General features: G+C 38.5%; 1 protein-coding gene across 1 annotated transcript in view; it reads left to right on the forward strand.

Annotated features, from left to right (window-relative positions):
* The first annotated feature begins 493 nt into the window (after window positions 1-493).
* prkd3 (protein kinase D3) overlaps window positions 494-22,743 on the forward strand; it is a 50,665-nt gene continuing 28,415 nt past the window's right edge. Inside the window, exons 1-2 of the mRNA XM_053632560.1 lie at window positions 494-931; window positions 1,383-2,105. Of these exons, the coding sequence (XP_053488535.1) occupies window positions 1,824-2,105 (282 nt within the window). The 5' untranslated portion in view covers window positions 494-931; window positions 1,383-1,823. The remainder of the gene's footprint in view (window positions 932-1,382; window positions 2,106-22,743) is intronic.

Below are 22,743 nucleotides of genomic sequence, written 5' to 3' on the forward strand. Positions count from 1 at the left end.
CAAATACGATTACAAGCAATCAGCTAGCCATTAAAACCATTACCATTACTATTATTGGTGCTTAATGGTATCCACTACACATAACATGCCACCAACTGAAGGCAAAAATGACCAGTAGAGACCCACAGGTACCATTACATTCCCATTAAAACCAACACAATTCCCATTATAACCATTAAAACCATTACAAATTCTATGAGGGGTTTCTGTTGTTTTTTTCAGCAGGGTAGTCAAGATGTAGTAACGATTAATAATTACTACAATTTAATTGCTAATAATACCAATCTAACAGCAAAACCTGGTACACTAGCGAACAGACGGAAACACTTTAGATTCATTAATTTATTGCTTTCAAATCGTTTCCCCCGACTCATCCAAAAGAGTCGTTCAATAAGAACCGATTCACCGCTGTGGCCTTGTACAGTACTTCAGAGTCGCAAGGTGAATGTGAATCGTACTGGTAGAGGTCGCTAAAGCTCTCTCAGAATCGGTCCACATAACGGAAACAGTTATCAAGCCAGGCATGCGCGTGATGCAAAAGCAGGAAAAAAGCCCGAGAAACGCACAGGGTTTATGGGACTGTAGTGGAGTCGCCTTGGGCTCCAAAACGGCGTTTGCTTTCAGCGAGCTTCACCACAACCTGTGGGCATATTCTTCTCTTTCAGCGAAGTTGGAGGCTACAGCCACAGCTGAAAACACGACGCACTCATGAAGGAGCCTTTCGCTACTAGACCTGAGAGAAGAAAAAGTTTTCGAAAAGCAACACAAGTCTGTAATCCAGATCAGTACAGGAATCTGTACATTTCAGGGATTTAAAGCCTTTGAGTAAACACGGGATTCTGAAAACACTTTAACCAGCGTCGTTTCTGGAAGTTTTTTTGGTTCGTTTCTTATCCACGAATAAGAAAACGCCTTTTCTGAATATATCCAGGTAATGTGTGTTTTTCAATGTACGCTGTTTTGTAATATTGAATTACTCGTATCTGTATGTTACTATGTTACTATGCACCCTACAGTGAACACGAGCACAGCGATTGTAAAGTTGTTTTGCTGGCAGTTGTGGTTCTCTGCCAGCTACACGACCGAGAGGGGGAGGATCCTCTCCAGATGTGTGGAATGGCAAGGCTTCCAGATGTTGGTTACAGGGAGCAATTGCAATAATAGAAAAAAAAATGTAATTATTAGGTTCTTAATCCTAAAAATTGCAACTAGAGCCCAACAGTTTTCTCCATTGCAGAGTGCTTGTAACACTTCATAAAGCGTGTTTTATTTTTCTTTTGTAACATGTATTATTTTTATGAAATAAGCATGTAGGCTACATCTGAGATACAAGTAAGACTTACTGCATGTTTTGAACATTGATCTCTTTGTTTCCTTGACAGAGCGTGAGAAGCAGGAATGGAACTTGAACACGAAGACTAGGATTTCTAGGATGACAGCTGCTCTGTAAAGCTTCAAGATGAGATCCTGAAAGCTCAGCTGAGACATCATCAAATGCACTTATCAGTGCAATGTGTACACCATAGAGCACCACGGGTACTGTGTAACGAGAGCGTATTTCTAATTATTATTGTGTAATTATGCTATTGGGATGACCATTTTAGTGTGTACATTCAGAAGACAAAAATAACACATACTTCATAGCTTATACAAAGGACTGTGCAAGACTGTGACAGTTCAGACACGGTTGACCATACTATATAAGGGGCAGATGTCCAGATAAATCTCTTAACTCAGAAAAGTGGTGGTGCTGAGACACAGATTTCAGGCTCATCACCTTTGGGTTTTACTCAGCAGTCATCTCAGTGGTTGGAGGCAAGCCAATGTCTGCCTGCAGTAGCACACCTCCTCCACCCTTGCCCAAAGCCTACCTCCACTCCCAGCCTACGCCCCCGACCCCATCCCCGAGTCCCCCTGTGTCCCTCTTTGGCCGCCTGTCCAACGGCAGTCACAGCGCTCCAAGCCCTACACTCTCCAGAGGTTCTCTCCATGGACTCTCCTTTCTCCTTCAGATTGGCCTCACCAGGGAGACAGTCAGCCTGGAGCCACATGACCTGTCACTCAATGCTGTGAAAGACCTGGTGTGTTCAATTGTCGACCAAAAGGTAGATATTTATATTCAGAAAACTTTATTGTTTACCATAACGTAATATAAATGTGTTAAATAGTGCAGTTCATAGACACTGATTTTACAGTCAGTTTACAGTAATGATAAAATGAATGTAAACAATATAATGAGCAAACATATGAAAAAAGTACTAGTCCAAATAATAATACTATTCGGTTTTTATTTGTTTTTATATTTTTGGTCCTTTCTACAGGAGAAGCAAAGAACAGAATTGCTAATTAGATCTTTTATTAATTTACAGCTATGCTATAGTTTTTATGCCACATTTGCTCTAGTTACACTAGATGGTACAGATTGAGCCAGTAGTTAAGACTTGAAGCTACTGATCAGATTGTGAGTGAGATATTGTAGGGCCTTTGAGCTAGGCCATTAACCCTCACCTGCTTGGTTTGTATATTTTGTGTGTTGCTTGTGTCTAAATCTGTTGGCCCCACTTTATATAGTGTCACTAATACCTGTGTAGTTTTCCCTGTTACATATGGAACACAACAGTACATCTTATGAAAATACACATGCGCATAAACTTCAGGTTTGCTTATTTTAAGTACACAAATGTATTTTCACAGTAATAGGACATCAAGTCTCTGGTGTGACAGTGAACGGGAAGCTGCTGTTTCATTTGTAACTGTGACAGTACTAAACCCATATTAAACACCTAGGAACTATCCACTATTTTATGTATAAAGTGCAAATTTATATAGATTGTACATTTTAAAATAGGCGAGGAGTAATCCAGTTACAGATTTGTATTAATCTATTTCATTTTAGTGGTTTTTCTGTTATATATGTGTATATATATATATATATATATATATATATATATATATATATATATATATATATATATACATACACACACACACACATACACACATGACTGGATACACTTGTGTACTTACACAAAAAAGGACTTGGTAGTTTTCCTAACTGGCCAAGGTACAGTATCAGACTGGACCTTTGCATGATGTCTCACCTGAACTGTAACATAAATTTCTTCTCTGTATGTGTGTTGGAAAAGGAAAGAAGCATCTCAGTAAGATTTAGCTTAGCAAACATTTACTTCAGAAATTTGATAGTATTTCTTCCTTATTGAGGAGTCTCACCAAAAATGTTATGAGAGCTAATGTGGAAATTTTTATGCTGCTTTAATGAAGATTAATTTGAACATTTTAAATCTGAGAATAATGGTCTAGATTTATAGTGGTAGAGTTTGGTCAGCAGGCTCCTCTTAAGCAGCTTGCAGCTGACGTGTCTAGTAACAATCCCTAAACTGTGCAGTCTTCTCTCACTACTAGCATAACAGAGCATTAGGAGAGGAAATCTGAGGAGTAAATAACCTAAATCTGTCGAAAGTTGCCTAAATTTTGTTTTTGTTGAAGGGGTACCAAAGCTAATGTGACTGTCCAACTGTAGTTTTCTATCATATTAATTTATGTAAAAGGCTGTCACTAATCTAGACTGTGCCTAGTCTGTGCTATAATCAGCAGGAAGTTGCTTTTAAGGGATAAGCAATGATGGGCATTTGTTGCTGATTAAAGCACACATTTTCATACCATCAGTTTAAAATTAGTTCACAGAGAGATGTAGTGACAGAATGGACACAGTGTAGATGTGAGCAATGACATAAATGTGAAAACATAATCAGTGGTGAGGGGGAAGGTTCGCCATATACAGTATCTCACAAAAGTGAGTACACCCCTCACATTTTTGTAAATATTTGATTATATCTTTTCATGTTATAACACTGAAGAAATGACACTTTGCTACAATGTAAAGTAGTGAGTGTACAGCTTGTGTAACAGTGTAAATTTGCTGTCCCCTCAAAATAACTCAACACACAGCCATTAATGTGTAAACCGCTGTCAACAAAAGTGAGTACACCCCTAAGTGAAAATGTCCAAATTGGGCCCAAAGTGTCAATATTTTGTGTGGCCACCATTATTTTCCAGCACTGCCTTAACCCTCTTGGACATGAGCTTCACCAAAGCTTCACAGGTTGCCACTGGAGTCCTCTTCCACTCCTCCATGACGACATCACGGAGCTGGTGGATGTTAGAGACCTTGTGCTCCTCCACCTTCCGTTTGAGGATGCCAGACAGATGCTCAATAAGGTTTAGGTCTGGAGACATGCTTGGCCAGTCCATCAACTTCACCCTCAGCTTCTTTAGCAAAGCAAAAGACGTTATCATGCTGGAATACTGCCCTGCGGCCCAGCCTCCGAAGGAAGGGGATCATGCTCTGCTTCAGTATGTCACAGTACATGTTGGCATTCATGGTTCCCTCAATGAACTGTAGCCCCCCAGTGCCGGCAGCACTCATGCAGCCCCAGACCATGACACTCCCACCACCATGCTTGACTGTAGGCAAGACACACTTGTCTTTGTACTCCTCACCTGGTTGCCGCCACACATGTTTGACACCACCCGAACCAAATAAGTTTATCTTGGTCTCATCAAACCACAGGACATGGTTCCAGTAATCCATGTCCTTAGTCTGCTTGTCTTCTTGTGCATCATCTTTAGAAGAGGCTTCCTTCTGGGACGACAGCCATGCAGACCAATTTGATGCAGTGTGCGGCATATGGTCTGAGCACTGGCAGGCTAACCCCCCACCCCTTCAACCTCTGCAGCAATGCTGGCAGCACTCATACGTCTATTTCCCAAAGACAACCTCTGGATATGTCGCTGAGCACGTGCACCCAACTTCTTTGGTCGACCATGGCGAGGCCTGTTCTGAGTGGAACCTGTCCTGTTAAACCACTGTATGGTCTTGGCCACTGTGTTGCAGCTCACTGTCAGGTCTTGGTAATCTTCTTATAGCCTAGGCCATCTTTATGTAGAGCAACAATTCTTTTTTTCAGATCCTCAGAGAGTTCTTTGCCATGAGGTGCCATGTTGACCTTCCAGTGACCAGTATGAGGGAGTGTGAGAGCGAGGACACCAAATTTAACACACCTGCTCCTCATTCACACCTGAGACCTTGTAACACTAACAAGTCACACGATACCCGGGAGGGAAAATGGCTAATTGGCCCAATTTGGACATTTTCACTTAAATCTTCTAACTTCTGCAATTCTCCAGCTGTGATCCTTGGAGATTTTTTGGCCACTCGCACCATCCACTCTACAGTTCATTGAGACAATATAGACAAACGTCCAATTCCAAATGATTCATACCATTTCCAGTTGACTGGAACTTCTTAATTATTGCCCTGATGGTGGAAATGGGCATTTTCAATGATTTTTCCATTTTCCATTTTGTGAAGCTCAACAACATTTTTCCGCACATCACAGCCATATTCCTTGGTCTTACCCATTGTGATGAATGACTAAGGGAATTTGGCCTATGCGTTACTTCATATTTATACCCCTGTGAAACAGAAGACATGGTTGAACAATTTCCTGTTTCTAATTTGGACATTTTCACTTAGGGGTGTACTCACTTTTGTTGACAGCGGTTTAGACATTAATGGCTGTGTGTTGAGTTATTTTGAGGGGACAGCAAATTTACACTGTTACACAAGCTGTACACTCACTACTTTACATTGTAGCAAAGTGTCATTTCTTTAGTGTTGTCACATTAAAAGATATAATCAAATATTTACAAAAATGTGAGGGGTGTACTCACTTTTGTGAGATACTGTATATGCACACACACATACAGTGCCCTCCACTAATATTGGCACCCTTGGTAAATATGAGCAAAGAAGGCTGTGAAAAATACACAAAAATACTCTGCTCTCATAGATATCAAACAACTGCAAACACAACACAGTTTTATCAAGAAACATTTTTGTTAAATATAGGTGTGCAACAGTTATTGGCACCCTTTTAGTAAATAATTTGTGCTACCTCCATTTGCCAAGATAACAACTCTGAGTCTTGTCCTGTAATGCCTGATGAGGTGGGATCTGAGACCATTCCTCCATACAGAATCTCTCCAGATCTTTCAAATTTCGAGGTCCACGCTGGAGGACTCTCCTCTTCAGTTCACCCCATAGGTTTTCTCTGGGTTTCAAGTCAGGGGACTGGGATGGCCATGGCAGAACCTTGATTTTGTGATCAGTAAACCATTTTTGTGTTGATTTTGATGTATGTTTTAGATCGTTGTCCTGCTGGAAGATCCAACCACGGCCCATTTTAAGCTTTCTGGCAGAGGCAGTCAGGTTTTCATTTAATATCTGTTGATATTTGATAGAGTCCATGATGCCATGTATCCTAACAAAATGTCCAGGTCCTCTGGCAGAAAAACAGTCCCAAAACATTAAAGAACCACCACCATATTTAACCGTGGGCATGATGTACTTTTCCATATGTCTCCCTCTCTGTATGTGCCAAAACCATCTCTGGTGTTTTCATCTGACCATAGAACCCGATCCCATTTGAAGTTCCAGTAGTGTCTGGCAAACTGAAAACGTTTGAGTTTGTTTTTGGATGAGAATAGAGGCTTTTTTCTTGAAAAACCTTCCAAACAACTTGTGGTGATGTAGGTGACTTCGGATTGTAGTTTTGGAGACTTTCTGACCCCAAGATGTGACAAACTTCTGCAATTCTCCAGCTGTGATCCTTGGAGATTTTTTGGCCACTCGCACCATCCACTCTACAGTTCATTGAGACAATATAGACAAACGTCCAATTCCAAATGATTCATACCATTTCCAGTTGACTGGAACTTCTTAATTATTGCCCTGATGGTGGAAATGGGCATTTGCAATGATTTTTCCATTTTCCATTTTGTGAAGCTCAACAACATTTTTCCGCACATCACAGCTATATTCCTTGGTCTTACCCATTGTGATGAATGACTAAGGGAATTTGGCCTATGCGTTACTTCATATTTATACCCCTGTGAAACAGAAGCCATGGTTGAACAATTTCCTGTTTCTAGTCACGAAGGTGTACTAAAAAAGTTAAAAATATAAAATATTAGTGGGAATATACTTCAAATATATATATTTTTTTCATTGGGGTGCCAATAATTGTTGCACACCTATAGTTAACAAAGATATTTTTTATTTGATAGACCTGTGTTATTTTTGCAATTGTTTGATATCGATGAGAGCAGAGTATTTTAGTGAATTGTTTTAACAAAATATCAAAAGGTTAAACAATAAGGACAATTTTTCACAGCCTTCTTTGCTCATATTTACCAAGTGTGCCAATATTAAACCATTTAAGAAATGATAGCCTTCACAATGGTCTCATTCACAACTCCATATTCTGTCCAAATAGAGTGACCTGTTTTGAGTGACCAGTGATATAAGTTGAACCTAATGATTAAAAATGGGGACTTAATTTGCTAATACAGGCCCTTTTGGATAGGAATCATGTTGCCCCATGCTGAGGGGAGGAACAGAGGACAGGACAGTTAATGATAGGGTTGCCAGGGTGACATTTTTATGCCAATTTGTTCTAGTTTAAAATTCTCCACAAACATTAAGTTCTTGTTTTATAGCAGAATTGAAGAATTTAATAAAACTGAATTAAATCTGTAAGTGTAAACAGTGTCTACGAAACCTTTTCTATTGTAAGGCAAAGATTGGGAGTGGGAAAGGGGGTTTATGGAGTGGATACCCATATATCAGTAATGTATGTGCACCACGGTGTCCTTTTTTCCCCACACAAAGTATGAAAATAAAAAAAACGGGTCTCTCTTTTCCACCGCCTGATTTTTTGTATATTAGTTTCATGTCTTTTGTGTAGGTTTTGAGATGTAGTGGGGCTTTTAAAAAAGGTATGTCTAAAACAACGCAAAAATGATCTACTAGACTGTATGCTGAAAGATTGAATGTTGAATGTTGACTTTCAGCTGCCTATTATGGGGTTAAATTTGTTTGAGGCTATGTCATTATTAATGTTGTTCTGTCCCCACCAAAGTCTGTGGTCCCAGGCTGCTGCTGAATATAACAGATAAATGGTACCTTTATATATTAGTTTTTACATGTGCAGCATTTCACTTCACCGTCTACATGGCCAAGTGTTTACTATATGATTATCTTAAGCAAATCCAACTAGTTTTGCACTATTTTTTTTAACAGCTTTTGTTATGCAGTACATTAAACTAACCCAGTTACACCCTTTTAAACTAGACCACACTGAACAGCTCCATCCAAATTGTACCATTGTTTTCAGAGTGAACAGTCTGGCATTAATGTGCTGACGTGACCCTTTAGCAGAACACGATGAGCTCCTGCTCGAAGCTAAGAGACAAGCTGCAACCTTGCATGGTTACTCGTTAATCTGCTACACTAGCAGACAGACAGCATTGCTAACATGCAATGCCTGGCTTTGTGTATTTCTTGTCCAGTGCATTTCAGGTCAAGTTCACATTCCTTCAGGCGAGTGTAATGCAGTGGTGAATGCTCACTACCTTGCTCACTGGAACCTTGCTTCAGGGCAGAATCCAGTATTGATATTTTCTTGATGCTGCTTTCTGGCTTGAAGGCAGGAATTTCAGAGCGAGAGAAGGACAGAGATTTGGAATATTTGGAATTTTCTTATCGTCTGTCACAAGGTTACTGTTGACCCTTTGACAATAGTATGACATCATGGTGCCTGAGGCTTGTGTTTAAGTAGATGTCACTAATAATTAATGCAGTTTTTACATTCATTTCATTTCTACAAGGTTTTGTTGGGTGGAGAAGGTAGGTTATTCTACAGTGCATCTAGATGCAGTTTTAGTCGACATGTAGTGCACACAGAAGGCTTGTTTTTGATGGAAAATCCAAGCAACAGTGTCAGTCTCAAAACCTTGCGTGCTGCTCTGGATCACCCAAAACCCATGGGATGAGCTGAAAACTCCATGTGCTGAGATCCAACCCAGCACGATCATATGGCTTTGATATCAGTGGAAAAAATGACTGATTTCTCCCATTCTCCTGACCATTTTTACTCATACAAGTGTGCAGGCTTACAGACACAAATACATTTGTACACACTTTCTGCTCTTTGCTCGTCCAATCAACAGGACACAGACAGAAAAGTGTTACATATTGATGTGTAGAAAGAGATGTGGATAAATGTTGTCTGGTCAGGCATTACTATTACAGGCTTGGAGGACTGTCAAGGAAAGTAGTTGTACCACCAGTATATTTCAAGCCATACATTTGTCTGTATACTGTACATTACAAGCTTATTTGTTTATATTCATATTTTCTGTTAAGCAAATGATGAGCTCAATGCTCAAAGCACTAATTTGCTTGATTACTTGTTCCGTTATTGGGATTATTAGGATTTGTTTTAACTGCTTTTTGAACCAGATGTTTAGTTATGAAATAGTAGTATAACCTAGCATAAATAGTGTACCATGGGACTTTGTGGCTTCTGGACCCATGGCTCCTCATTTTGTGGTCACCCGGAAGTTACTGCTTTGAAGGTTTAATGGTTTAGGTAGCATGCTGACTTCACCACTTGCTCTTGTACGGCTGAGAAATGCTTTTTTATGGTAACATGTTCAAAAAGCATGCACTGCTTGGAGCTGTACATATTTTACTGGTATCACTGGTATCTTTAATATTGCCTACATTTAACTCCAGAATTATTGGCACCCCTGGGTCTAATTCTTCAGATCCTCAACCAACTCTGTTAGACTTCACTGTGGGGACAGACGAACACCTTTAAAACAAATAGTTGTTGACCATCAAGTCAGATAATGAATAAAATAATAAATACTTAGTTAAAAATACTGTTAAGTGCAATGAAGGTGATCAGCCAATTTTGCTCTGTATGACAATAATTCTCAAGTTGCCTGCATGTGATATTTATACCATATAAAGTATAGCATAAGGATGGGTTTTGAATATAAAAGTGCCAAAATAGTATGTCTAAATGTACTGTATAAAGGGATCTGTAAAGAATTATTATTATTTTTTAATTTTACTGGTGCTGAATTAAAACATTTAGAGAGCTTCCAAATAACAGGGCCTCATATGCAGCTGAGCTTGACCACAGCGTTTCATTTGTATGATGTCTCATCTTCTGGATGAACTTTTGGTTCTGAGTTTGGTTTAGAGTTTCACATTGAACTGCAGTCACTGTAATGGAAGGACACTATGCAAAAACCACACAGAGCTGCTTTGACTTCCTGCTGAATGCAAAACCACACTACTGGGCCATTCATCACTGTCCTGTGACCATCTAGTGTACAAAGCTTGTATAAAGTGAGGTGAAATGTGGTATGTTTTTCTACTTTACTTCTGAATAATACCTGACTTGGGACCAGTTCCACTGCTAATTGGAAAGCGGGTCCATTATGCTTGGGGGTACAGTAGTTCTTGAGATAAGCCAGCTTGAATAAATGCTTCTTTTTTACATTTAAGAAGAAAACTAACATTCTTGTTTCATATTTTCATTTTGCGATTGGTGTATAACAAACAATGTAGTGCGCAATGAGGGAAATAAACATCTGATAATGAAGCACTTCCTGTTTTGGTGTTGCACTGGCTCTCCTCTGCTGTCACCAAGAGCACAATCACAGGACAAAAGTTCACCATGCTGACAAGAAGCATTCGTCACATTTTCAAGAGCTGATGTGCCTCATATTTCCACACATTGACGTTTGAGATGGTCCTAACACATTACACACCTGGAGGCCTGGAAAATTAGTTTAGCACTTTCCATCAGTCAGCTTTGCTGTTGCAAATGATATAAGAGGACTCTGGGAATTTCTCATTAGATCTTGAATAAGTGGTGATGTGAGGGAACCATGTATATAGTCTGTGACATTTCAGTGTGAATTTGGTAGGAGGGGGAATTTACTTTGGCTCTGATCGAATAGCCTCCTTCTCTCCCCCTCTGTCAGAAAGGGATGATAAAGCTAGCTCTGAGGACAAAAGTTTGTAGCTTTTTTGGCAAATACTTTGGAAAAAGGCATAAACTTCTAGAAATCTCTCTGAAGGCACTTTTATGAAGACTAAACCTTGTGCCCGACCTTGAATCACTCAAGCAGCTGGAAACACTGTGCGGTCGGATGTTAATGTGTTGCATACAGGCAAGTAAGAAATCCTTCCCACTGTGTGATAGGTTAGTAACTTTCATTCTATGGGCAAAGTCTGTACTTCCATCTGTAGTTGTTCCATTTAATGGACACTGCATGCTTTGAATATAAAATTAATATATGCCAGGGTAGCATGGTTACTTTGTTAAGGGTTGGTCTAAATGTACAGATCTGTAATCAATTAATTTTAACACTGTTCATTTTACTGGTGCTTAGATGCCACCTTTACAGATTGTTCTCTGTTTAGCTTTAGTTTGTAGCTATTGTCTATGCATGGAGTGTGCATCTCCAGTTTTGGAGGTTCACAGCATTCTACTTTATATAACAGATTTGTGATTGTGTCTGCCAATATGTGGTCTATATGAAAGAAGGTTATGGCATGAAGATTCAAAACTACATACTCATAGACTGTTCCCGCATACAAACCCTGAGGTCAAGGTTTAATCATTTGTCGATGTAGTTTGGGATGTTTAGTCAGTATTTATTAACTTTAAATACATCTGGCTTTTTAAATTTCCATGGAAAATGCTATCAAATTATCTGGCTAAAAGGAAAGGTAGAAAATCTGCCTTCTGTTTTCTGAGAGGAACTTCATCATTCCTCTCCTGCAGGTTCATTGGGAGGATAGCAGTCAACATTAAATTGTTACTAGGGTAACACAGAGCTGAAAAGTCAGCAGCAAAAGACTTGAACCTTGAGCAAAAGAGGGGGAGCACATGGAAACTGGAGTGTGCCATGATCATCCTGGCCAAAACTAACCGTAAAATGAACAGGAAATAAATTCCCCCAAGCCTGACCCCAAAGGCCCATATAGCAAGCATCTGCCTACTCCTATGGAAGGAACAGTATTTCATTTTTTCATCCAATGTGATATACTGTTACTAAAAACATTCATTTCAACATTTCCTAGAAACTCTGGCTCAGACTAAAACATGTTTTTAGCGAAAAACACAGTGTGTCTATGGTTTGCAGCATGCAAATTATGCTCAGTGGCAAAAGTAGATGTGTGCACGGAGTAACTTGTTCTGATCTACATAATGGTACTTGTTTAGTTGGTAATTCAATGTTAACAAAAGTCAAAGCAATTATCGTAAGCAAAGGTCTTAAAAGGGAGTGACAGGCAGGACTAGTCTTGTTTTGCACATTAGTATATATTACTAAGAGAGAGCTGTGCAGTGAAGGGAAGTACTCTCTGCTGCAGAGAGTAGCCTAATCTGTACCATCTGCAATTTTGATTTTTTGCTGTGCCTGCTCAAGTGCACAGTGGAGCAGTTGGAGAGAGCACACTCCCACTAGTCAGAAATCATGGATCATAGCAGCCTGACTCATCAAAAGGCAGGGTGTGTATGATTGACTGAGTGTGCGGATGATTGGTGATTACCCTCTGTGTCAGGCTAGAGCCCTGTGTGTGTGTGTGTGTGTGTGTGTGTGTGTGTGTGTGTGTGTGTGTATGTATGCGTGTGTGTGTGTGTGGTAAGAGTCACAGCCTGCACCACTGCCACATGGATGTCTTTTTCTTGGCAGTACTTGTTTGACAAGGGCACATGGATGAAGGGAATTTGCCAGTCTTTAAATTAGGAATGAGGTTTTTCTGAAGCATGGCCGTTGCTGTGTTGTCTTGCATAACTAATCACAGACTGATTTTAAGTAAAAATGTCAGTTTAAATAAAAGGAAAGTTCTTCATTTAGTTTATGTGGTTCTTTTTGGAAGGTGTTAGATATTATTACTGAATTACACTTTCCATGTTGGGATGTAGGATTATTTTCAAATGTATAGATCCTAACAATTTATTTAATAAATCAAAATAATTCAAAATTCTCACAAAACGCCTCTTTTCCCATTTACAAAAGACTACATCTTCAATTCAGAAAAAAAAAACAAGTAAAGGTTGGGTTAAATGTTTTTCACTGTTATTGGTGTCACATAGGATAAAGTGGCCCATGCACCCCCCACCCATGTAGATTAATAAGCTCTGCATTTAAAATGAAGGCCATATAATATGGCTGTGGAAAATTTTGAGGCCAAACATAGTGACAACAACCTGTTTGCTCCACCCATATGTACTGTCTCAGTAGAGGCTTTCACTCCACTGACTCTTCTAGCATATAAGTTTATGTGAAGGCAAAATAAGTGAAGTTAAGCAAAAATGTCAGTAACTAGTTATATACAGTACTGTGCAAAGGCTTTAGGCACATGCAAAGAAATGCTGTAGAGTAAAGATGACTTAAAAAAAAATATATATGTATATATATATATATATATATATATATATATATATATATATATATATATATACACACACACACACACACACATACACATGTGTATATATATATCTATATACATATATATATATATATATATATATATATATATATATATATATATATATATATATATGTGGGTGTGTGTGTGTGTGTATATATATATATATATATGTACACACACACACACACATACATTTGCAATCAAAATTATTCAACCCCCATTAAAAATCTGGTTTATTGTCAAAACATACAGACTTGCAGCTGTTCACAATGAACAAAAGCAATTGAAATAGTTCAACACAATGGATGCTTCAACTGGTTTCCCCAAATTCAACTGAAAATGCAACTTATAATGATTTCTCCATTTTCAGAATTATTCAACCCCTTCATGGCAAGCATCTTTAGTACTTAGTAGAGCACCCTTTTGCTTTTATGACCTGCTGCAAATGAGATGCATTGCTTCTGGCAGTGTTCTTGAGGGATCTTAGCCCATTCCTCATGAGCAATGGCCTCCAGTTCAGTAATATTCTTGGGTTTGCATGCTGCAACCACCTTCTTCAAATCTCACCAGAGATTTTCTATGGGGTTCAAGACAGGTGACTTTGATGGCCTGTGGAATCTTCCAGGACTTCTTCTGCAACCAAGCCTTGTTGGAATTTGAGGTATGCTTGGGATCATTGTCCTGTTGGAAGGTCCAAAGGCACCCAAGCTTCAGCTTTCTCACAGACGGCATGACGTTTTCTCCTAGGATTTCCTGATACTTCAATGAATCCATCTTGCCTTTCACATGCAGCAGAAGGGTGCAAACAGGATGTAAAGCAGCCCCAGAGCATCACCAAGTTACCACCATGCTGTGGACAGAGTGTTCTTTCTTCATTCTTCTTCCTCCAGGCATACCGCTGATCCAGCGTGCCGAAAAGTTCCAATTTTGTTTCATCACTCCACAGAACAGAATCCCAAAATTTCTGTGGCTTATTTATATGATTTTGGGCTGAATTTTCTTGTGCTTTTGGGTCAGTAGTGGTGTATGTCTTGGAGTTCTGGCATGGAAAACTTCTGCGTTTAGTACACGTCTTACTGTGCTCACTGAAACCTCAGTGCCTGTTGCCACCAAGTCTTGCTGCAGGTCTTTTGCAGTCACCCAAGGGTTTCACAACCTGCCTTCTCAGAAATCTGATTGCAGCCATTGATAGCGTCCTTTTTCTGCCCCATCCAAGTATTTCATAAATTTTCTGCCCCTAGCCAGTTCAGGTATTTCATGTGTTCCAGCTCAAACACACCTGGTGCAACTAATGAAGCCCTTGATTAGTTGCATCAGGTGTGCTTGAGACAACACCTGTTTCGCATATTTGTGCTGTTGTGAGGGATTCAATTCAGTGGGTTGAATCATTTTGAAATTGAAGAAATCATTATAAGTTGCATTTTCAGTTGAATTTGGGGTAACCACTTGAAGCATTCATTGTGTTGAACTGTTTCAATGGCTTTTGCTTGATTTGCTCATGGCAAACAGCTGAAAGTCTGTACATTTTGACAATAAACCAGATTTGCAATGGGGGTTGAATAATTTTGATTGCAACTGTATATGCCCTCCACTAATACAGTGCTCTCCTGGCACACTTGGTAAATATGATCAAAGAAGGCTGTGAAAAATTGTCTTTATTGTTTAACTTTTTGATCTTTTGTTCAAACAAAAAATTCACAAAAATTCTCTGCTCTCATGCATATCAAACAAATGCAAACACACGTTTATTGAAAAAAAAAATCCTTGTTAAATATAGGTGTGCAACAATTAGCATCCTTTTAGTCAATACTTTGTGCAATCTCCCTTTGCCAAGATAACAGCTCTTGGAGAATACATCGCAAGGGATCTGAGACCATTCCTCCATACAGAATCTCTCCAGATCCTTCAAATTTCGAGGTCCACGCTGGTGGACTCTCCTCTTCAGTTCATCCCACAGGTTTTCTATGGGTTTCAAGTCAGGGGAATGGGATGGCCATGGCAGGACCTTGATTTTGTGATCAGTAAACCATTTTTGTGTTGATTTTGATGCATGTTTTGGATCGCTGTCCTGCTGGAAGATCCAACCATGGCCAATTTTAAGCTTTCTGGCAGAGGCAGTCAGGTTTTCATTTTATATTTGTTGATATTTGATAAGAGTCCATGATGCCATATATCCTAACAAAATGTCCAGTTCCTCTGGCAGAGAAACAGTCCCAAAACATTAAAGAGCCATATTTAACCATGGACATGAGGTACTTTTCAATATGGCTACTTTTCTGTGTGCACCAAAACCACCTCTGGTGTTTATTGCCAAAAAGCTCTATGTTGGTTTCATCTGACCATAGAACCCGGTCCCATTTGAAGTTCCAGTAGTGTCTGGCAAACTGAAGGTGCTTGAGTTTGTTTTTGGATGAGAGTAGAGGCTTTTTTCTTGAAACCCTTCCAAATAACTTGTGGTGATGTTAATGACTTCGGATTGTATTTTTGAAGACTTTCTGACCCCAAGATGCAAGTAACTTCTGCAATTCTCCAGCTGTAATCCTTGGAGATTTTTTTGGCCACTTGAACCATCCTCTTCACAGTGTGTTGAGACAATATAGACACACATCCTCTTCCAGGCTGATTCATAACATTTCCAGTTGACTGGAACTTCTCAATTATTGCCCTGATGGTGAAAATGGGCATTTTCAATGCTTGTTCTATTTTCTTATAGCCACTTCCCATTTTGTGAAGCTCAACAACATTTTGCCGCTCGTCACAGGTATATTCCTTGGTCTTACCCATTATGATGAATGACTAAGGGAATTTGGCCTATGTGTTACCTCATATTTATACCCCTGTGAAACAGGAATTCATGGTTGAATGATTACCTGTTCCTAGTCACCCAGGTGTACTAAAAAATTGGGATCAATGGGAATATACTTCAAATATAGTTTTCTCATATGAATTCATAGGGGCGCCAATAATTGTTGCACACCTATTTAACAAAGATATTTTTTGTGCTTTGTTTGCGATTGTTTGATATCCATGAGTGCAGAGTATTTTTTATTATTATTATTTTGAACAAAACATCAAAAGTTGAAACAATAAAGACAATTTTTCACATATTTACCAAGGGTGCCAATATTAGTGGATTATTGTGTATAATTTATTTTATTTATTTTGAATAATTATTATAATTAATGTGCTCCACTGTAATTCTGATCTGAAGAACTTTAGCAGAATTATAGATTACATTTTAACCATTTTCAAAAAGTTATTCAGCTTCCTAGCAGTAGCTCTTTGCAACAAGATTAGCATTAGCTACTGAGGCAGCTAGCAGAAAATCTAACAACCTGCCTACAAATATCCTCCCAAGGTGCATGTGGTTTTTCAAAATGTATTACCATCTCAAGATATTGCTGTTGTCTCGATATAAGTGAATTAGTTCAAGAGGTAGAGCGGCACAAAAATGTACCAAAACTATTCCTCTGAAATTGGTATTTGATCTTAGGGTTTTCACACTTGGGCTGAATACTTGAGTCTGCATCCTGAACTGATTCATTTGGGGGAGGAGCTGATATTCACACGTTTGCTTTCACATACAAAAAGACAGAAATTCCTTTCAGACTGTTTATTGATTTGACTGCCATTCCTTTGCTATCAACACTCATGAGGTGAAGAGCATTTTTCACGATGCTCCAGTCAATGAAAGTCTCGTTTTATCTATTAATAAGACTTTCCTTCTCCTCTGCTGACCTTAATAACCCTTTACTTGCCATCATAAAAGTAGAAACAGGAAGTAATTTGACAAGTTGAACCAATCGCGTCATTTGGCATGCTGCGATGAAGCGCATGAAAACAGCTTTTACACTTTACCAAAATCTGGGAGCAAACTGCCATACAGTGTACATCTCCATACAGTCATATGAATAAAGTGGATCTGGGTAATTGGAGCAGTTATGATGAGAGGTGTTTGAGGCATTATTTGTGTATTGAAAATCTCACAGGGCTCAAATGTGTTTGCCTGTTTGAGAGCACAACATTATGCGGAAGCTGTTGGCTTTTGTGGGTTGTTGTCTGTTGGAGGAGTCGTTGCATATTTAGAGGGGCAGGAACAATTTTGTCTCACCTAGTACAGCAAAATGTGTAGTCTATTTTTTTGAACTGGCAAACTTGTTTTGGAGATTACTGCATACATCACTGAAAGAGATGCATTGGAATGTTTACAATAAATATATATATATATATATATATATATATATATATATATATATATATATATATATATATATATATATATATTATTTATTTATTTATTTATTTATTTTAAAAAACATAAAACTGCTTGCAAATATCCAGATAAGCAGTTAACATGACTGAAATTTTACCTTTAAATGCATTAGTGCATTAGTTAAGCATTAATGTTTTGTTCCTGGCTCTAAATAAAACACACAAATGCCTGTATTCAGGTGCAGTGGTGCTTCACGTTGCCATTTTGACAAGTGCCGTGGGCTCTGAGATGGAATCTGTTTTGAACTTAATATGAAGACTAAATCCATGTCCAGAAACTTTAAAACTTTACTATCCACATCATTGATTCACTAATCAGATCAGAAAGGGTAAATGAAATGGAAAATCTGTGAAAGTGTGTGAAAAATGTTCTCAATTTAATAATGTTGATAATTACATGTAATCGGGCACAGCAATTGGGAACAGTGGATTTTCTTCAGAAGCCACAATGAGACATATTTGGAAAACTAGATTTGAGTGTTTTTTTTCCATATGTAGATTCTGCTACATTCTTTGTATAGTGCTCAGTTTTGATGACCCCTGAGCTGCTGCAACATTTGTGCTAGAGTTTGCTTGACCTATTTATAATGACCAATTTACAAGAATAACAACTTGAACTGTTGCTGATTGAGATCCTAAGCTTGTTAGACTCTAGGGTTTTATAGATTATTACAAGGGAGTCAACAGATTTAGATACTTTGCAAGACTGGATGATAAAAACAGTTGAAGAAAAAGTGTGCATTGTCTATTCACCAGTCCGAGGCCTGAGCTGCACCTCACAAGCTTTCCTGGGATAAAATGAAGAGGATTACTAACTGTGTCTAATCATAAGTCATCATCATAATGCTTGCTGACAGGATAGAAAGCAGGGTTAGGACATACTGTAGCATACAGTCCAGGACATCCTGGAGTTTAGTATAAACAAAACAAAACACATGGTTAAGGTGCCACGATGAGCTCACCATGATTCCTGTTAATGTATGAGACCTCGTTAACACGTCAAATTTGTAACCTTCACAGCACTGCAGTAGCCACATTGACCCCTCTGGCATCTCTGCAGCAAGATGTACGTATGTAAATCTTTCCTATGGGAGTCCCTCTGGAAGTTACACATGCCATACATAAAGGATTTTCTCCATGACGTGTTGAAAGTGCACGCACATGCTCAGCACTATGTCATATTTCAGACCCCTTGCTGTTAAAAACGAGCAAGCAGAAGCCAAGAGTTCATGCATGGTTCATTTGTCAGGTCCATTTTACAGCTTAGAATTGTATGACACAAACTCTCCTAACACAGAAAAGCCCAGATGTCACTGAAACACAACAATGGAGCCACTGTTAGCACTCAAAAATAGAGAGATTTCCTCCAATTATGTTAATAGCGGCAGGTTATTACAATGAAATCCATATGGAGGCCTGGCCTTTGTCAGCCTCATGAGCTTGTGGTGCTAATCCTATCGATCGGCAAGGTTTGGACAGATTGACAAAGCTGTTTTGTGGAGGTGTTTTTGTTAGCCTTGGTTTTCCTGCCTGACCGTTGACTCAAGTGATCTGCTGAACTGATAGCTCCTAAGCAAGGAAGTTCTTGAAAGGGTCTTGAAAGAAATAACACAGAGCAGTATTCTTTGGACTGCTGGTTAATGTTGATGAAAAATTCCTTCCCATCACCAGGTAAAGGAGGCAGTGAAATACCTCATACATAAATTGATTTAGATTAAATAGTGAGTGAGTAAGATGAATTTAAGCCTATGTACATTTGTTTCTTCCAACAGTCTCATCAGAATCACACATGGAAGCATCTGTGCTTTATTTTTGGTACATTAGTTATTAAAAAAACAGGTCTGAATAAAGATCATTCAAATTCCCAGATACATTAAAGATTTGCTACATCTCTGATCAAGGAATCCTCAATTTTATGGTTTGACATAAAACCTTTAAATTTGCTCAGAAATACAAATTGAACCACATAGGATCCTACATTTAATCTTTTTTTTCTCCCATGGCACATTTATCTGAGAATGTTGTGCAGAGAAGTGACAACCCAAATTAGCACTTCATCTAGCTGGCTAATTTGAGAAAGCTGCACAAATGCTTACAAGTGTGTTTTTTGTAAATCGCACACACTTTATTTGACATTTACACAGACCCATGTGTTAATTTGTCAGGTCAGAGTAATTATAAACCAAACTTCTAGGAGTATTTATCTTGTAAAATGCTTTTTTCAGTGAAACATTTGAATATAATTTTATAGTTTGTTTGGTTTTGGTGATAAATAGTTGCAATGCAGAATCTACACTATAGAGTAAATGAGTTTTTCATCCACATTGTTTGTTGTGACTACAAATAAATGCCCATCAGATTAAAACTGCCATTACACAGGAACACAATTAGTGTGATAAGTGCATAAGATCTGAACCAGATTCTAGAACATGGGTGACAAACAGCGAGTGAAAATGTTTGGCAAGAAATTGCCATTTGTCTTAATTCAAACACAGAATGAAACATTAATTGATTAAATATACATTAGGTCCAATTCATACCTTACACAAAATGCCAACTGTTCAGATTTTGAATTTATCACACAATACAGTTTTTAATGTATTTCTTTTATTGAAACAAAGAAGATTATCCAACACCTCTCACCAATGTGAAAAACGAATTGCCCCCATAAACTTAAAATCTGGTTGTGCCACCTTTAGCAGCAACTACAACCAAACGCTTCTGATAACTGGAGATCAGTCTTTCACTTACTTCTAAGACTAGGATTTACGCCTATACTTTGGATCATTGTCTTACTGCATAATCCAGTTGCACTTGAGTTTCAACTTACGGACTGAAGACTGGACATTCTCCTTTAGGAGTTTCTGGTAGAGAACAGAATTCATGTTTCCCTCAATTATTGCAAGTTGCTCAGGCCCTGAAGCAGCAAAGCATCCCCACACCATCACACTGCCACTACCATGCTTGACCGTAGATATGATGTTCTTTTTGTGGAATTCTGTGTTTACACCAGATGTAACGGGACTCCTGTCTTCCAAACAGTTCCACTTTTGACTCATCAATCCACAGAACATACTCCCAAAAATTTTGAGGATCATCAAGGTGTGTTTTGGCAAAATACAGACAAGCTTTAATGTTCTTCTGGGTTAGCAGTGGTTTTCACCTCGCCACTCTTCCATGGATGCCATTTTTGCCCAGTGTCTTTCTGATAGTGGAGCCATAAACAGTGACCTTACTGATGCACAAGAGGCCTGTAAGTCCTTTGATGTTGTCCTTGGGTCTTTTGTGACTTGCTGGATGAGTAGTTGCCGTGCCCTTGGAGGAATTTTGGAAAGTTTGCCACTTCTGAAAAGGTTCACTACTGTGCCTAGTTTTCCTAGGAATTAATAACTACTGGGGCAAATACATTTTCACACAGGCCCATTTGGAATTAGATTTAACATTAGATTTAACATTATCATTTAAAAACTGTATTTTGTGTTTTCTCAGGTTACATTTGCTTTGTCTTAGATTTTGTTTTAATTTCTGAAACAATTTAGTATGAGAAATACAAAAAAACCCAGAAGTTTTCACAGCACTGTATATATTGCTGAACATTTGACATTTTGTGTAAGGTATGAATTGGACCTAATTTAGTGTGTGCACTTACAAGTTTGGCCATTTGAAATCCATGAGTAAACAGGGTATATTTGAGTGTCCATGTGTATTTTTGTATTAAAACAAAATAACTTTAATGAGCACAAGATTATACATTTGTGCTCTGGCAGTAAATAAAATACCATACATTACCCCTTTATGAATAGTATTTATAATTAATAATGATGCTTATTTTGTCTAGTCACTGTGATGGAGAAATTCTACAAAGGGATTTATAGTGGACAATATTTCAGTCTTAAGTGGATCGAGAATGATATAAATTGACATTGCCAAAGGTAGTTAAACACAATTACTTAGTATTAGCACGTAGGAAATACTTATGAAGTAACTTACACTATATGGATTATCTTTTATCAATTTAAAACTTACAAAACAACAAACACAAAGTGATAACCATAAAGAAATACACAACTAAACAAAACAGTACAGTATATGTTAAGTTAGCCTGGTAACATTTGTACTAGTCTATTGCATGAATTTGAAATTCTACATACAAATAAACAAGGAAGGATGCAAATTCCCCCACTGAATTTAATGCCAGTGAAGTGCTGGAAGTTTTAAGCAAATAGATTTTAAGATCAAGAGAACCTTGAGCAGGAGTCATAGTTTGATGGATGTCCTGCTTGGTTTTTCTACAAGTGGAGATTATCCTAGTGGCTGAGGACTGAAGTGGGGATGAAGAGGGAGTGTATAAATGGTGGGGGTTAAAACTCGACTGAAATGTGAACCATACAAAGGCGAATGATGGTGCAGCTGGGTTGCAAAGTCGGCCGCTTCTGGTCCCTCTGCTCCAGCCGTGCTGTGCTTTTCTTGGCATGGTCCAGCTAGTGGTGAGCAGATAGTTTTATGTAATGTGCAGCCCTTGGACTGTTGTCTGCTCATGCTAGGCTGTTAAGAGCCACTGAGATTTAAGGCCTGCTTTACTGTCCACTTGTGAAAGGCATTAGTGTGGATTAATTCTAGTCTTTCTGTTTTCAAACTGCAAAATATACATATCCATATGGCACAGAGAAGCAGGATGCACTGTGGCCTTATTCCAGTATTAGTAGTTTCCTTATATTTCAGAAATTCCAGAATTGATGTTTTCACTGCTTGAAATGATCTGCTAAGATGTTTCACTGGCAAATAAGCTATTTCCTTCTTTTAGTTCTGCATGGCTTGCTTTGGCAGGATTCAGGTGATTATAGCAAATTACTTTTTTTCTAATCTGCTTACTTGATGAGTGGTCCCTACAGACACATTTGTCATGTGTTGAACTTCTTTCCTTCCTTTCAGAGCTGTTGTCTCATAAGAGAAATGTGTGTGATTGCCTCAACTGCCTTTTTTTTCAAGGTTGAAAGGATTTTTGGCTATGCAAGCACCATCTGTGGAACAGATCCTTCCACTGAGGTTCTGATATTGTTTCCTGCCAATTGTTTTAAAGT

This window comes from Ictalurus furcatus, chromosome 9 (genome assembly GCF_023375685.1).
Source record: "Ictalurus furcatus strain D&B chromosome 9, Billie_1.0, whole genome shotgun sequence".
Lineage (NCBI taxonomy): Eukaryota > Metazoa > Chordata > Actinopteri > Siluriformes > Ictaluridae > Ictalurus > Ictalurus furcatus.